The 19,316-nt window shown below is 37.1% G+C and overlaps 1 protein-coding gene across 2 annotated transcripts in view; it reads right to left on the minus strand.

Moving 5' to 3' along the window:
- The window catches only part of rb1 (retinoblastoma 1), a 243,514-nt gene that overhangs the window by 133,615 nt on the left and 90,583 nt on the right, over nt 1-19,316 (minus strand). The window contains exon 17 of one of the 2 annotated variants that reach the window (XM_072260793.1): nt 12,704-12,906. The exons of the other annotated variant lie outside the window; for it this stretch is intronic. Within the exon in view, the coding sequence (XP_072116894.1) occupies nt 12,704-12,906 (203 nt within the window). The remainder of the gene's footprint in view (nt 1-12,703; nt 12,907-19,316) is intronic. 2 annotated transcript variants of the gene reach the window in all.

Consider the following 19,316-nt stretch of genomic DNA (forward strand, 5'->3'; position numbering starts at 1 on the left):
CAGTTTCTTAACTCAACCCACAAGGATTCAACATTTTCCGATCTTTTGTCACACTTAGTAATGATTTGATGTCATTCTTTACCAGCAGAGCCATGCCACCCCCTCTGCCTACCTTCCTATCCCTCTGATACAACGTGTAATCTTGGATGTTCAGCTCTCAACTACAGCCATCCTTCAGCCTCAACTCAGTGATGGCCACAATATCATACCCAACAATCTGTAATAGTACAAGATCATCCACGTTATTTCTTTTACTCCATGCACTGAGATGTAACACTGAGTACCACATTTGCTACCCTTTTTGATTCTGCATCCCTAATGCACTGATACTCGCCTTGCTGGCTGCAATTTTGTCCTATCACTGCCTGCCCTCTATCTTTGCATTTCTGGTCAGATGTTAAATGCATTTCATTGGCTTTGTATCCGTACTTGGCACAATGACAATAAAGTTGAATCTAATCTAATCTTTGCTTTTTTTCAAATCATTTGTCCTATCATGAGTCCCTTCACTCTGGTTCCCATCACCCTGCTAAATTAGTTTAAACCTCCTCCAACAGCACTAACAGACCTGACAACGAGAATATTTGTCCCCTCGGGTTCAGGTGCAATCCATCCCTTTTGTATAGGTCATACAAAAGATCCCAATGATCCAAGAACTTGAAGCCCTGCCCCCTCCACCAACTTCTCAGCCACACATTTATCTGCCAAGTCATCCTCACTGGTGCGTGGCACAAGCAGCAATCCCAGAAATTACTATCCTTGAGTCCTGCTTCTCAGCTTTTTGTCTAGTTCTCTAAATTCTCTCTTCAGGACATCTTTGTTTTTCCTTCCTGTGTCATTGGTACCAATATGTATCAAGACATCTGGCTGCTCTCCCTCCCACTCCAAAATGCCATGGACTCGATCCAAGACGTCCCTGACCCTGGCAGCTGGGAGGCAAAATATCATTCAGGTATCTCGCTCGTGTCCACAGAATTTCTTGTCTGTCCCTCTGACTATTGAGACCCCTATCACTACCGCTCCCCTCTTCTCCCTCTTTCCCTTCTGCAACACACACCTTTGCTTAGTGCCAGTAACCTGGTCTCCCTGAAATTCTCCTTGGAGGTCATCCCCCACAACAGTATCCAAAACAGTACACTATTATTGGGGGAAATAGCCATAGGGGGGCTCGGCACCAACTTCCTATTCACTTCCTATTCCTTCTCCTGACAGTCACCCAGCTACTCGCTTCCTAGACCCCAACATTTGGCATGAAGAATCCACGATGGCCACTTGAACTACACTAAGTACCCCTAACACAGCAAGAAAAAAAAAAGGGAGACTTAACAGAAATTTACCCAGAGTCAACGTCTGTTCCAAGATGAAGCCTCCTTTGAGCCAAATACTGATATTCCCACTCTCACCACTGACCCACTCCCAACAATGGTCGTCAGTACTTTAATGCACTGACAAGTCTGATGTAATGAAAATATAGACTAATATTTAAAGAATAGGTACAGCTACACATACTTTTGTAATAGGTACAGTAATAAAAAACAAATTATTGCTTATTTTTAAAATATAAAGGAACCAACAGCCATTGCTCTTTTTAAAGTCTAGTGCTCAATGCGCACTGATCATAAATTCCATAAATCATGAAAAATAACGATTAAGTCCAAAGAGTAGAACAAATTAAGAGGCGGAAATCATATTTATAGACCCATAATTGTGGTCATCTCACATACTGCACTACAGTCTGGGCACTGCACTTCAAGATAGATATACTGCAAAATCATGAAACAAAGTGGCCATTCTGCCCACGGTATTTTTGCTTTTTTCTTAGCACTGAAACATTTCCCCTCCATTCACATACGTATTCAAATAGTTTGTGAATGCCACAACGGAATCTGGTCTCACCACCTCTTCAAACAGTGCATTCCAGATTACAGCTACAATTTATTTTAAGGTATTTCTCGCAACGTACCTTCTAAATTCAATTTATAATCATTACTGCCTCTTATAAATATCATCTCTACACAATTTATTTCTACATTGAAAATACCTTTTCCTTCTAATTCAGAATATCAGGAGCATAGTTGGCAATGACAACATTAAAGTTGTGGACAAGCCACAGCTTTGCAATATAAATACAAGGGAAAAGCCGCAATGTTCCATTGACAGCTTCAATCAAACGGAACATTCCATCCTTACTTATTGAACATCAAATATCAAACTTTTATTAACATGTCTAAAACCTACAAACAAATTTAATTTAATGGTTAGATAGTGAACATTATTGGGAGGAAGAACTGAAATTACTATTGGTTTACCTCAAGAAAGTGAAACTTCAAATTCTGAAAACAATTCATAGCTCTGGCATCTAGATATGCATCAGAATCTGGTTCTTCTATCTGATATTATCCACCTTTATAACCACTGCTGTATCTGGCATTCCACTCCATTTACGATCAGTTTGTACTTTGTTCAGTTCCTATCATATAATCCAAGAAAAGACCATTACCATTTCAAGATTACACAACATCGAGATGAGAACCAACACAAGGAACCTAAGCCAAGAAGGCCAATTAAGTTTCTATGATTATATTTGTAAAGCATCTGGAAACCAGTTAATTCCTCACCATGGGAGAGAGTTCGAATACCAGGAAACTGAAACACACTAAGTGGGTTGAATGACTTGTGTTGACGCAAAACACTCAGTTGCTATGTTTAAATTGGTTGCTCCTTTTGCCCAAAGAACAATGATTTCATTTTATAAACAATGCAATGGCAATGACACTGATGTACCATTAGGAAGGGTCAATGATGCAAGAGCTACCACAAAAGATCAAAATCACTTTCAACCATCACCTCTGAGACACTTGCACCAATAATAGTCACCTGGACGAAGTATGAAAGGAAACCAAAACCCCAACAAGACCATGATGGACTAGAGAAAGTGCCTTGAAAATAATCTTACAAAGTTTAAAATAAACAGATTACAGTTTATGAATTAGAATATTTAAGATATTTGCATCATAAGTGGCAACAACAGTTGAGAAACACTTTATCAGGCAAGGCCAGAGAAATTAGACTCCAGTCAGTCAGAGGTGTCTCTAATCCCCTTCTAAGTGCAATTCCCTTCTTTTTAGGGAGGTTTGGCTTGTCACTACACATTCTAACGAGCTTTATACTAGCCATACCGTGGAAAGTATCATGCTGTGGTAAGGCAATTCAAATGCACAGGAACACAAGCTGCTTAAGTAATGGACTCTACCCAATACACCATGAGCACATCCATCCCCACCTTTGGCAGCATCTACAAGAGAATTACCTCATGAAATCAAAGTTCCCCACCATCCAGGCCATGCCATCAGCTCACATCTAACATTAGGCAGGAGGTACAAAAGCCTCAAGTCCCACACTACTGTCTTCAATAACAGCTACATCCCCTCAACTATTTGGCTTACAAGCCAAACACAAGACTCACATCACAACAGTTTAGCAACACTAATGATCAGTTTGATCACTCTGCACAAAAACAGACTTTGCTTTTTATGTTCTAATTGTGTTTCTTGTAAAAAAAAACTGTGTATAATTTATGTTTTGCCTGTAAATGTTGCTTATCTGATGTTATGTGCCTATGATGCTGTTCCAGTTTTTCATTGCACCTGTCCAGCCATGTACTTATGCATTTGGCAGTAAACTCAGCTTTGACTATTTTTATCAAAATATTATATACATGAATCACTCCAGTATTCACCCTGCCTTATACTTGAGATGTTTATTTGGCAATGTTCACTCTATCTTAAGAATGAATGCAATAATCAATGCAATACACTTATACATACAAACGTTTGCAGTTAGATATCGGAAACATTAATAAAAAATAACGACAGTGTTACGCTGAGGAGAACAAGATGTATAATGTTGCATATTCTTATCTAAAAACATCAGACTTTCATCTATTTTTAGAAAAATCCTGACATAAGAGGTTGCACGTTATTTCAGAAAATTCACTTTTCCCTTTTAGTTTGCAAGTTTATCTGGTCAAATCATTTGGTACGTAGTTTGTAGATGTGGAATTAGTAATAACAATTTCAAATCCTGCTCTGAATCTGATAAATGGTTATTTAGGTGTACTTTGGAATATCAGTAGCATTCCGCTCAGCATGCAAGTTATTTAAAAAAATCTTGACTAACAATAACCTCATTAGCTTATCATGAAATTCTGCATGGACTTGCAGGATAAACTGAAGATCCACATGCTCTCTAATTGCAATGTGCATGTGTGCACATGCGCAGAAGCAGCTGGGATTCAGTGATGTCTACACATGTTCAATATACACTCAATGGCCACTTTATTATGTACCTCCTGTACCAAATAAGTGACCACTGAGTATATGTTTGTGGTCTTCTGCTGCTGTAGCCCATCCACTTCAAAGTTCAATATGCTCAGAAATGCTCTTCTGCACATCACTGTTGTAATGTGTGGTTGTTTGAGTTGCTGTCGCCTTCTTGTCAGATTGACCCTCTGATCTCTGTTACTAACAAGGCGTTTTCGCCCACCGAACTGCTGCTCACTGGATGTTTTTTTTGTTTCTCAGGACATTCTCTGTAATCCCTAGAGACAGTTACACGCAAAATCCCAGGAGATCAGCAATTTTCTGAGATACCCAAACCACCGAGTCTAGCACCAACAATTATTCCATGGTCAAAGTCACACCAATCACATTTCTCCCCCATTCTGATATTTGAACTGAACAATTGAAACTCTTGACCATGTCTGCATGCTTTTATATATAAAGCTGCTGCCACACGATTGGCTGATTAGATAGTTAGAAAAATGCACAGGTTTAATAGTTGTACCTAATAAGGTGGCCAATGAGTGAAAACAAAAGAGCTTCATGAATGTAACCTGTGGAAAATGAGACCTTGCCCAGTAATTCAAACGTCAGTTGTCAACTGTAGATGGGTTAGCCGTACTGATTCACAAGTACTTTTAAATCCATTCAGCAGCTGGTAGATAGGCTGCTGTTTTCCTAACTTCAAATTTGCCTTTGGTTAGTGCCAGTAAGCCAGTGCCTACATACAACTTTGTTAATGCTATTTTTTTTTTCCACTCTTGTAGAACTCAGGTAACCCAATTTTATTTGCTTCTAAGAGTCGATCACAGGTCTTAGAAAGCTGAGTAACAACTACATTACATTAGACTGTAAGATGGCAAATTTCTGGAATCCAAATTAAAACATTAAAGTGGCCTTAATTCAAAGCGATTTTGCAAGAATCTATCCTCAATGCAGAAATTCAGATTAATGTACAGGAACAGTCTGGGTAACTCAATATCATTCATTGAGAACTTTATTCATACAAACTACTATACAACATTATGTATGAAAAAGCTAAATGATACAAAAATATAAATTTGGACTTTTTTTGTCAATTGAGAGAACAAAACCACAAATGAAATGGGTTTAACCATTAATCCACTTAAAGCCACATTATATCTTTCTTCACTTTGAATGAATAAATATTGATTTAGTAGTGGAGAAATGTGGCCTGGACACAGTATGAAGTGTATGGAAATAGCTTTGTACATCTTCTGTCTTCCCCCATTTCTAAAATATGTAAAAACCCAAAATTTCTTTTTACTCTCTGATGAGTCATTACAGGTATCACAAGTCATAATTTAATACTAAAAAAATGTTGGATGGGAACAATGGCTTCCCAACCCTTACTCCTCAATTCACCATTGTGTTTGCTGACCTTTTTGACATTAACGGCTCCTCAACAGGAAACAGAGGGTAAATGTAGCTCAGAGCAGGATTCAAACACAGATGTTGTAGCCCACAATATAGCATGTCATCCTGTTGTTCTGCCAGACACCTAAAGCACAGTTGTTTTTTTTAAAAAGTCAAATGTCTTCTTGAATTTCACAAATATCCTGGCAACAACACACTGCAACAACATCTGAAAATCATAAATGAATTATTAAAATAGCAACAAAAGAACCAAAAGAAATAAAAATAGAGGACAGAGAAGGTCAAGTAGAAATACTAAATTATCCACATTTGAATACAAATTATAACAATGTCAGGAACTCTGTACAATTGGGGGAATGACTGATTAGATTTAAAAATAAGATGTCTGCTACTTGTTTTGTGTTCTCTGTAATCAAAATAACAAGCACTTCATCTGCTTTGAAGTCTCATGGAATAAATGAATTGTGCAGAAAACTGAGTTAATAATCAACGACTACAGATTAAATTCACTGATTTTTGACAACTGAACATCTCTGCTGGAATATAATAATGGTCCAACATCTCTGCTGGAATAACGTTTAAACTTCTGCTTAAATAGAGCTACTCAACAAGCAAATTATAAATTGCATAAAATGTTGAGAATCATATCAAAAACAGACCTATATTTCTGATGCACAAACCCGCAATGAAGGAGACTTATACAAGGAAACAGAACTAAAAGCAGGAGAAAAAAATTATTTTGCACATAGGACTGTATACCGCACCGGAATTAGTGACAGAAGGAGAGAATGTCAACATTTAACGACAAAGGAGATGGGTGGAGGAAAGTCAAAGAAAGTGAGCTAGGTGCTGAAGAGGCACCTTGGTTAAGAATTACTTCACAATGAAGAATAAACAAAGAATGAAATGGCAGATTGTGTTACATTTTTTGAAAACTGAATTGGTTGAGAACCATTATCACCAGCTAGGACATACTTCAGTACATTTGTATTCTTGAACTGGATATGCAAGAGAGGTCTCTGCTTCATAACTGTATGATGGAAGGAAAAAAATGAACTCTGGAACCTCGTACACCAGTTTCTTATTCTTAAGAGGTCTGAATTTATTCATATTCCGTACTATGTAAAGGACGTGAAAAATACTTCACGGAACCTATGTTGTGACTGTTTTTTGTTAAGTCAAAATAGGGAGGAACAGAGCGCACCCAAATAGTTAAACCAAGATTTTAAATGTAAATGTATTAAGCAGCTATTATGAGGAAACTGAGAATCGGAGTAATTTGCTGTAAGAACAGATTATGGCTGCTTGTATAGAGATAACTTGTTTCTAAATCGTAAATGAAAAGCAAAATTAAGAAAAACTTGTAGATATTGTACTAGCTGAATGATAAAAATAGATAAAAGTACATCATCCTTGTCAAGTTATACAACTGGTGGATACAAAATACCATAAAGTATCACAGAAATTATGGTTTCAAAGCATGATGTTCATGTATTAACCAGATTTTCAGAAGACAATAAATGACCTATAATAAAGATCTGTTTTGTTTACAGACAATAACATACACATGAACAATCCTTCAATACTAATACATCCTTTCTTAAATTAAGGTGACCAAAACAGTGCAAAGAACTACAGGTGCAATCTTCCCAACAGGCTTTACAATTCTAATACAGGCTGTCAGTGGGTTATGTAAGGACCGGTTCCCAAGAACTGACTGTATAGTGATATAGTAAAGCTATTTATCTTTAAGAATTTATGGAACAATGTGTAAAATTGGATTTTCATATGCTAGACCTTCTGTAATCCAGGAAACCCTGTATGTCTGTATTTCTACACTCGAATCCGCTTGCAATAAAGGCCAATATGCCATTCATTTCCCTAACTACTTGCTTCACCTGCCTACTGAATTTTTGTGGAAATATAATTGCCATCACAATGTAGGTAAGAACATTACAATCACAGAAAAAAATACATATGATATTTTACCAATAATACCAGGTCTTTTAAAAAAAAAGCATCAGCTATAAAGAATTTCTTGGAAGAACAAGCTAGAAAGGCATTCAGATGTACTGAATCCACAGAAAGACTTTGTAAGCAAACAGAAAGAAAAACAAGATAACAGACTTCAAGAAGGCACTGCTAACCATACAATGAAGTAACTTGATAGACTTGTTCCCTTTTATACCTATAAAATGGTTACATGTAAAATGTTAGACATTTAAATTTTTCATTAATAAAATCATATTAATTACTAAAATCCATATCAAATTTAGAACATATATACCTGTTTTGACAGGGTACTACAAAGCTGACAACATATTTTTGACAACTAAGAACATTACAGGCTCATCAAATTGATGCTACTTTTTAACTATATCAGGACATGGGGTGATATTTGGCCTATTAGTTAAAAAAGATTTATTTTCAAAACATTTCAAATTGATTAACTGCTACTGCTATACAATTATTGGAAGTGAATTAAGTCCCAGAAATGCTGTAAAACATGAAAGTCTAAGTAGAAATCAGTAATTTTCTGAGTATTTTGTACTTAATATTCCCATGTTTTCAGTGCATGTAGAAATCAGGTATTTGCTGGCAGGTTCATAAGTCTAAATCAGTCATTTTACTCTGCCATTAGATTCCATACAGTCCCCAACAGGCAAAATTTACTGGGAATCATCAACATATGTTGGAAAGGTTGTCTGTTAGATCCTGTGCCAATCACATTTCATGACTGATGTTAACGAAGACTGTACGGAAAATATGCAGTAAGCAGATAAAAAGTTATTTTTTTATACCAGGTTGCTTAAGTATTTTATTTCGAATTGGTGTTGTATGCCTTCAGTTAACTTCTGATTTTTTATTCTCACCATCCCGGACATATGCTCTTTGTATTACTATCATCAAGGTGGTGATACAGAAGCATGAAGACCCATAGTCATCAGCATTAGAAACAGCTCCTTCCCCTCTGCCATCAGATTAAACTCATGAGCTCGACCTCAGTATTCATCCTTTACACTATTGTTTATTTTTGTAACTTATATGAATGATAATAAAACTGATTCTGATGAGATAGATTAGATGTCTGTCATATACAGCAGAGTGCAATGAAATTTCTTGTTAGCATGAAGCCGACAGAGTAAGCAGTATACAATGGTAAAAATAAGTACAAAATGGGAGAATTGTGCAAATGATTTTCTAATGCCCTTAGATGAGGAAGTTTGCAGATGCTGGAAATCCAAGCAACACACACAAAACGCTGGAGGAACCCAGCAGGCCAGGCAGTATCTATGGAAAAGAGTTAACAGTCGACATTTCAGACTGATGAAGGGTCTCAGTCCGAAACATCGACTGTTTACTTTTTTTCCATAGATGCTGACTGGCTTGCTGAGTTCCTCCAGCATTTTCTGTGTTGATTAAATGTCTTTGAATGCCCTTGGTGTCAAACCAACACAGTAGGGTTCAGGAATAATTCCATGCAAAAGGATAAACGTGGAGTCAGACACAACACCATAGTCCACTTCTAAATTTATTGGCCTTGGTTTGTTCTGGAATTGTCGACTTGCAAAGCCATTAATGGTCTACTGAATCTGACTTAGTCATCAGCTTTTCACTGTGGTTGGAGACAAGATGAAGGAAACTTGCCCTCATCTTTGAACCTAATGTGGGTTTAATTGTGCAGAACTGTTTTTTTTTCAGAATCAGAATTACGTTTAATATCACTGGCATATGTTGTGAAATTTGTTGTTTGCTGCAGCAGTACAATGCAATACTAATAATTTAAAATATATATATATATTACAATAAGTATATATTAAAAATTTAAATTAAATAGGTAGTGTAAAAAGCGGGGAAATAGATAGTGAGGTAATGCTCATGGATCCATTGTCCATTCAGAAATATGATGGCAGATGGGAAGACACTGTTCCTGAAATGTTAAGTGCATCTTCAGGCTCCTGTACCTCCTCCTTGATGGGAGCAAAGAGGAGAAAACATATCCTGGGTGATAGGAGTCCTTAATAATGGAAGCTGCATTTCTGAGGCATTGCCTTTTGAAGATGTTCTTGATGCTGGGGAGGCCAGTGCTCATGATGGAGCTATTATGATTTGTTTTAACTAAACCTTCACAACAAGACAAAAGCAACAGTTTAAAATTTCCTTGAACATGCTTAAATGTCTTCATCATTTAATCTGTCCTGATCCCTTATCTTTGTTGGTCCATCCTTAAAGGGCAGGTGTCAATGGTTAACATTTTGTACTTAGCATGTGTAATGTTCTACAGTAGAGCATTCTTAAAAGTAAATATGATCTGAGGACACATCAATAACCAAAAATCTATTAATCAAAAAAGGATGGGAGCAGGCTGAGGCTTGGGGGTAGTGGAAGAGGGAGAGATGGTGCAAGAAGATAAATACATCTTTAAAAAAGAAAGAGAAGTAATGTTTTGGAGTTTAATAAATAGAGACAACAGTAAAGTTGCACATAAAAGTGACTAACTAATAGATTGTATAAAATTTCAAAGGCCCATAAGGGGTTCCTATTAAAATAGGGTCATTCAGAATCTATCATATAAATATGGTAACTCTGTACAATCTCTTTCTGTCAAGTACTTGATCTGCACTGTGAGCATGCATTGTCTAACTACACGGACAACAAAAGGGCAGTTAAAGATAAGGTTAAGAACACAGGCAGGCACACCGATTTTTACAGACAGGTTATAGAACGTACAACAGTCCAGGCTTTTCAGCCCACGATGTTGTGCCAACCCTTTAACCAACTCCAAGATTGATCTAACCCTTCCCTCCCACATAACCCTTCATTTTCTTTCAGTCATTTCCCGAAGAGTGTCTTAAATGTTCTTAATGCATCTTCCTCTAAAACCACCCGGCAGCAGTTCTGTGCACCTACCACAGTCTGCGTAAAAAAAAAATTGACAGAGGAAGCTGTTCAGCCTACTGGCTCTAGGAAAGTTCATATGAAACCCATTCTCCACTTATATGAACCAAGGCCAATGAGGCTATGCAGCTCTACCCACTATGTCAGCACGCAATAAAATTAGAAAATTCAAAAGAAACTTCCTTACCCAGTGAGTGAAGAGAATGTGAAACTTATTACCAGTGGAATGGTTGAGATGAAAAGAATGGGTGTATTTAAATGAAAACTAGATAGTAAATGAAGGAAAAGTAAGTTTTCTTAATGGAGTTACTAATGAAGCAAGAAGCTTAGATACAATCAATGATCTGTTCAGTAGAATGCCTGCAGTATGTGCTAATGTCTTTACAAATATTGTGGATTTTTTTAAACGTTATAAGAAACTTCCTTTATGCAAAGTAATCAAGTTTGTTAAATAGGTAACCGTAAACATACTTATTTCAAAAAAAAAACTTCTTATAGTAACACCTATTAGCTTCACTTTGAACCAATCAAAGCAATGGTATAAGTTGCACTAGACATTCCCTGGAAATTTAGCCCTTAGGTGCAGTTGATAAAAATGACAAAGTTTGAACAAATGTTGAATTGCTAATAAGTAATATCATTTCACAGAATATGTTCCTTGGCTGCAGAAGAAAGGACTAGCCCGTCTTCCCACTGCTGACTTCTTTCCATTAATATAGTATTGACCTGCCTAAGACTCAGTAATTAATTTGCCATTGATCACCGTGGCCTTGAGATGTGATGAGAGCTTGCAAACAGTAAGATACTTTGTACATACGGTATTCTTTGATTTGTCATGGACAAACTAACTTACAGTTACTGAGGTAGTAAGACATGCAACAATTAAGGTAATAGAGGCAAACCGAACAAAACGGGGTCTATTTTCAACCAGTAAATATTTTTGTCTTGTACACAAAATGTTACTACAAAGATGAGACTATTACAGTAGGTAGCACTATAGTTTAGAATAGGGCAGAATAATGATCAAAACTGGGCTGAATGTGCTCAAGACACATATCAAAACAATGGAAGCAGTGGTATCAAAAATTAAGTAATCAATCACAACAGCAGTTTAAAATAAAACTGATAGCCATTAAAAGTTTTGATTTCTTTTTCCAGACAGTAAACTGCCTTGATATATATCCTATCAGAATAGGATGAAGAAACTGCAAATAATTCTTTTGAAATTAGCAATTTTGTTATTTAGTGCAATGTGAATTCCGTTACAAAACTTCAAATTCACTCACCCTCAAAATTTGGCTACCAGTACTTGGTTTATTTTGTAATGTACAAAGTTGCTTCTTCTACTAAGAGAGACCTGTATACACAGACTTGTGCACAGGGACAACTGCCACTAACCTATACCTATGAGCATAAGGAAAGAGCATAGACACATCAAGCAAATAAATAAAGCCACAGGACATCTCAAGCAACACACATCAAAGTTGCTGGTGAACGCAGCAGGTGGATATCTCAATCTAGCTTATTGAAGACTCAAACAAGGCAATGAACTTCTGCATGTCAGAAAGCAACTAAAAATAAAGTCAATATTTTTCTTCAATTTTACCAACTGAGTGAATCCAAGTTAAAGGTAAGCTTTGCATTCCACAGTTTATAATTTTAGCACTTGACTCCTCATGTTCTGAAGAAAGGACACAGATATGGAATATTAACTGTTTTGCTCCATCAGATCTGTTGAGTATTTTTAACAATTTCTGTTTTAATTTCGATTTTCAGCATCTTCCCGTTTTGGGTATTTTATCCCAAGTTTACTATTACTTAGCTCCCAATTGCAGTTAACATCCAGCTTGTAAATCTCATTTTTAAACCCTCTGATCTATAGAATTCATAATCTTACAAATAAACAATTGCATACAGTATATGACTTTTGGACGGCTAAATATTTAACAGCAAACAGTGTTCACAATTTTCAATAACAACAGATTCAAAAAGAACATCCAAGTAACACTTTCATTTAACCTCATGAGCAAGTATCATCACCTGCAAATGGGGAAAAAAATACTTACTGACTGCCAAGCAATAGATTCCATGATCCTGTGTTCGCACCTTTCCACATGCTTGATCATTTCTCGGGTTAGATTTGGTTCTGCTTTAATGAAGCTCTCAATAACCTTGTAAAATTCGTAAGCCTTTATATCAAATACTCGAAGGATCCAGGGAAAAGAGAGATCAGTCTCTGCTTGAATGTTGCTCTTCAATGACATGTTCCCTGAAAACAAATTTTAAAACATTCTACATCCAGTAATGAATATGCAAGCTACGTTATTTACCTTCTATATTATTGGTACTCTTCAAATGTACTTTAATTCCCCCTTAAACAATAAGTTATCAGCCATATAGAATTTGACAGCTTTGATAATGCTGCTTGAAATGTTTAAAAAAAAAGGATTGAGAGGACAAACTGCCATTGAACAAAAATTAAAGAACAAACTAAATTATCTGAATTCCTCATTTATTCAATTTCAATATACACAAATATTCCAAAGTCATTCATGAAATCATGATAAGAAACTCTGCCAGCAACTTGGAATAAGTCAAAATGGAACAGCTTCCCATTTTGAGGCATCATAACACATCCATGTTTCCAGGACTAAGTATGATATAGGAAACCATATTAAGAGAATAAGTAAACAAGAGTAGATTTGTTAATCTAGCCTTTTGGAGACTCAAACAAGTCAATGTGAAGAAATCCTGGTAGTTCTGCAGAGAAAAGTGAGCATTTCTCTAGGTGAATACTGGCAAGTTTGAGATTTCCACGTGTGTTAAAACACAAATGTCTCAAACCTGCTTATAAGTCATCATCAGTAATTCAATGATGGCTTCCCACTGCAGGAATCCAACATTGGGCACAATTTTGTGGAAATTCCAAATCATTTACACTGGAGAGGAACAGTTGCTTACAATTTTAAGTTCCAGTTAACGTTCTGGGATCTACTTTAGCAGAAACAGGCAATTTTCCAAACCCTTCATGATAAAATGCTCCATTGCATTTTAAAATACCAATCCCCACTCAACCAATTTATTGCTTAATGGTACTAAGATAAAACACCTTCCAGGAAATTAATGTGATGGCCCACAGTCATTTGGAGCTATGGCTTTGGTTTACATCTCAATAACATTCCTTGCAAATATTAATTTTTGCAATGCTGGGTCTCCTCTGTATACTATAACACTGATTTAACCCGTCTAAATTGTGCAAAATGAGAAACTACCAATCCAAGAAACATTAATGGGTTTATGTCATTTGAATAGGAATGCAAGGTCAAGATTTCCATTTTCAGTTTCTATATTAATGACATTTTACACCCACTGGCGCATAAAGCAGTTGTTTAAATTGTTTCTTGTAATTCAGGATTGAAATTGCATCATTTCTTGATAAATTAAATACCTGTAGAAAAATGAATTGGCAAATTATACTAATTAAACAAAAAACTACAATCCTTCAACTAATGTTGAGGTATAATTATTAAATATGTACTATTATTCTAATGCTTATAAATAAGCCCCACTGAAAGTAAGTTAATGTTTTAGAACAGAACAGTACAGCACTAGACAGGCTATTCGACTCATGATATTGTGCTGAACATGATGCCAATTTAAACTAAATGTCCTCCTCCTATGTATCATCCATATCTGTCCATTCCCCTCATATTTATAAATCCACCTAAAAGCCTTTTAAGCTCCACAAAACTGCCTGCTACACCCGGTAACCCATCCCAGGCACCTGCCACTGTGCGTTAAAAACTTGACCCTCACATTGCCTTTAAACTTCCCTCTTCTAACATTAAAAGTACGTCTTCTGGTACCTGACACTTCTACAAAAACAGTAGTCAATAATATCATGCCTCTCATAATTTTAAAAAAGTCCTTCAGGTCTCCCCATATCCTCCAACACACTAGAGGGAACACCACAACTTTGTCCAACTTCTCCTTATAGCTCATAGCCTCTAATTTGGGCAGCATCCTGGTAAATCTTTACTGCATCCTTTCCAGTCTCCATATCCTTCCTCTAATGGAGTAAACAGAACTGCACACAATACTTCAAGTGCAGTCTGACTAAAGTTTTATATACTGTAGTTGCAGCATGACTTCCTTATACTCAACACTTCTGCCAATAAAGGAGGACAAACCTTCTTTATCACCTTACCACCTACATAGCCACTTTCAGTGAACTATGGACCTGGACCCCTAGATCTCTCTGTGCCTCAATGCATTAAGGTTTACCATTATTGAATTGAATTGACCTTATTTCTTACATCCTACGCCTTCCTTGAGGAGTAAAAATCTTTATGTTATGTCTCCATCTAATTGTGCAATCACAGTAATTTATAATAATTTGTAATAAATAGAACAGTCAATGTAACATAGAAACACACTCAAATCAGCACAAGTTAATCAGTCTGATGGCCTGGTGGAAGAAGCTATCCTGGAGCCTGTTGTTCCTGGTTTTTATGTTGCGGTACCGTTTCTCGGATGGTAGCAGCTGGAATAGATTGTGACTGGGGTGACTCAGGTCCCCAATGATCCTTTTTACACACCTGTCTTTGTAAATGTCCTGAATCATGGAAAGTTCACAACCACAGATGTGCTGGTTGTCCGCACCACTCTGTGCAGATTCCTGCAGTTAAGGGAGGTACAGTTCCTATACCAAGCAGTGATGCAGCCAGTCAGGATGTTCTCAATTGTGTCCTTGTAGAAAGTTCTTAGGATTTGGATTAGCATTAACTGACTACTTTCTCCTTTCATTTGATCTCCCAAAGTGCAACACCACACACTTGCCTGGATTAAATTCTACCTGTCACTTCTCTGCCCAGATCTGTACCTGATCTACTGTACATCTTGCTGTATTCTTTGATAATCATTTACACTTTCTACAATTCTATCAATCTCAGTGTCATCCACAAACTTGCTCATCAACCCATCTAAATGTCATCCAAATCAATGATATCTATTCACAAACAGAGGTCCCAGCACTGAATCTTGCGGAAAACCACTAGTCATGGACCTCCAGTCGAAATAACAGCCTTCCTTCCACCTCTACTCTCGGTCTTCTATGGGCAAGCCAGTTCCAATCCAAACTTCCAATTCACCTGGAATCCCATGCACCTTCTATTATCTGAATTACCTACCATGAGAGACCTCATAAAATGCCTAACTGAAGTCAGTCATGACCTACCTCGTACAAAACCATGACGACTGTCCCTAAGCAGGCCATGCTTTTCCAAATGTGCATTTATTCTATTTCTCAGTATCCTCTTTGATAGTTTCCCAACCATTGACTCAACAGCCTACAGTTACCTAGATTATCCTTATTTCCATTCTTGAACAAAAGAATAACACTCCTTGTGTTGTCGTCAAAGCGCCACCAATCTCCTCGCTTGCTTCTTTCAATATTCTGGAATATTGCCATCAGGTTTTGGGCACTGATACACTTTAATCCTTTCAGAAGACAAAGCACTACCTCCACATTAATTTCAAAATGTCTCAGCATTGGCATGTTTTAACCATCCTCCACATTCTTCTCCTCAATAAATACCAATCTAAAGTACCCATTTAGTTCCTCAGACATTTGCTCTGACTCCCGATATAGATTCCCTCTCTAATCCTTGAATGGAGCTACCCTTTTCTTAATACTAGTACAAAATGGTATGGAATTATCCTAGACCCTGCTCCCTAGGACATTTCATGGCCCATTTAGTTGCCTGTCTAACCACTTTCTTGCCATCTTTATATTCCACAAGATTCAATTTGATTTTAGCTTCCTAAACCTTACATATGCTTCCTTTATCTTTTTGCCTAAACTTAGGATCTTTTAAGTCATCCAAGGTTCCCCTACCTTACCATTTTTGTCCTTACCCCTTACAAGAACATACCGATCAGGCAATCTTTAAATAACTCCCAAGTTACATGTGGACTTCTCCAACAGCAACTGCTCTCAATTAACAACCCTTCACTCCTGTCTCAACCTTTCATAATTTGCCTTCTCCACAATTTAGCAGTTTTCCGCAAGATTCAATTTTATCTTTATCCATAACTATCTTGAAATATAATGAGTCACGGTCATTATTATCAAAATATTCACCCACCGTCAGGGTCTGTTGCCTGGCCAGGCTTATTTCCCAAAACTAGGTCCAATATTAAAGAGGCTCCAGTCAATACTGGGGAAGTCAACATCACCCAGTATGACAACCCTGTTATTTCAGCAATTCTCCATAATCTGTCTACTTATCAGTTTTCTTGGTGGCTACTGGAGTGCCCATAGGCATAATTACACAATTGCTGTGATATTCTCCCATATGAACAGTGCAACCCCTCCACATCTTTTACCTCCTTCTCTATCACACCTAAACCAACAAAATCCAGATACGTTGATCTGCCAGCCCTCTCCCTCACGCAACCAGCTCTCTGTGGTAATAACAACAGTGTGATTCCACATACTGATCCAGGCTCTAAATTCATCCTCCTTACCCATAATACTCTTAGTATTGAAATAAACACATCTTACCCTATCAATCTAATAATGTATATTAACTTGTTCCTTGCTGTAATTTTCTTTCAGTCTTGTCATACCATTTTCCTCGCCCTCAGCCCTACCACCTGCTGCTCTGTTGTGGTTCCCATCTGCTTACTTTGGTATTCAATAAAAGTTTAAGACTTTAGATGTTTTTCTATGCTTCCTACATAAAGGCATCAAATACACTCTTATTATTAGGATCACTTCCATACCAAATTACTTCCAAAAATGTTGTGATATATTAGAAATACAGGCACTCTAGATTTTTTATATAGATTTGGTTTTAAATGTTTGCTTTTGTCTCTGTGCAAGTGTGTCAGTAGCAAAGAGCAAATTTCCAAGCATTCACGTTTCAAAAATATTAAATGTTATAGAGAATTGTTTTGTATTTCATTAAAGAAAGTAACATATTAAGTAATTGATCACTTTTCAATAAAAACGAGATTACTTTGTAGATATATAGCCCAGTGCATGGTGAAACAAAGATAACAAACAGATGGTAATGATCAATAACAGAATGAGTTCAATAAACTAAACTGATTAACTGACACTGAAACGGGTATAGAAGGAATCAAACTGGGCCAAGGACAACCATACTAAAAAGTGAGGTTGTGGCAGATGTGACAGTTTAACCTTGAAATCATCAATTCTTACACCACAGCAAGAGTGAGCACAGCAACAAGACTTAAGGTGGTCATCTTGCATCAGCAAGCACTCTCTCAATAAAAACATTTGCAGCAGACAAGAGTTTGAACATGTGCTCTCCAAGCACTTCTAATGAAACACAAAGAAACAGGCAAGGATGAGGACACGCAGTAATCGGCCACAGAAATTGAGTGCAGCAGATGGGAGGTACATCCTCACTTTTCAGAAATTTTTTTACTTGTGCCTAAGACTTCTGCACAGTACTGTATTTAACAAATCCTCTGTATACCTGAAAGGAATAAAATTTATTTTGAATTATAAGACTGAATTTCGAATGCTACATCATGTTTTATTGTTTTATTTTCAAGTTGTCTTATGACATTATGAAACAAACACAAGGATAGCTTTTTTTTAATTTAGAGGATGGCACAATTAAGCTTCAAGTCAAGTTTTTTCATAAGCAATGACCAAGCAATTGGCTAGAATATCCTGTGCATCTCAAACTTAAAAGCTTACTTCCACTCCAAATGTTACTTTATGCACTCTTTTTGCTATTGTCTATGTGGACATGCTTCATGTTACATAGGAACTAGACATTTGGAATGTCCAGCTGTTATCTGCTGAATATCAAATGTATTGGCTGGAATAACAAGGAAACAACAAAATATTCACTGTATCATTTCCATCCATCAACATGCACGCCATTTAACAGGTAGTGGGAGCTTAGTCCCAAAACAATCCTCCCCCCCCATCCTGGGCTACGACAACCTCACGTCTCAATAGCCTCTGACAACTTAACTCCAGCTTCTTAGCTACCAAGCCCAGTGGAACCATATCTACTCACAGGAGAAGGGGCAAATGCAGGTTACTGGCAAATTGAAGCCAGTTGCTTCGGGCAGATGGGAGCTCATCGCCATGGTTGGCAATTTATCTAGAAGGAAAACTGATCTCAGACTTCTGCTCCCTTGTGGTTATACCCACTCATAGGGAAAGCTTCAGGAGTAAACCCTGAGGGGGTGGGGGGTGGGGAGGAGTCTGCTGCATGGGCAACAGCTTGCTCTCCATATCGTACTGCCCTGGCCCGTGTACTGACTTGACAACGAGGGTGCTACATCCAAGGGTCACCCCCAACCAACGGAGGGTCTTTATCAACATGGCAGCCTATATCCTGAGCCATAAGGAACGACACATACAATCAAATGGTATAAAAATGTTTATAGACATGGATCGAATGCTCATTAACTGGCTGACTTTGAAACTTTACAGTAGTTAAGATGGTTTGCAAGTAAAACAAAGATTCAAAAAATATTATGACATCAAAGATTAAAGGTTATCCTGAACAACTTCTTTTATAGAGCAGCAAACATCTTAAACATACAACTGAAGAAAAACAGTCAAAAAGGTTTGATTCCAATGTCATAAGGAAGAAGTCCTGACGAAGGGTCTCGGCCCGAAACGTC

This window comes from Mobula birostris, chromosome 6, assembly GCF_030028105.1.
Source record: "Mobula birostris isolate sMobBir1 chromosome 6, sMobBir1.hap1, whole genome shotgun sequence".
In the NCBI taxonomy this organism is placed as follows: domain Eukaryota; kingdom Metazoa; phylum Chordata; class Chondrichthyes; order Myliobatiformes; family Myliobatidae; genus Mobula; species Mobula birostris.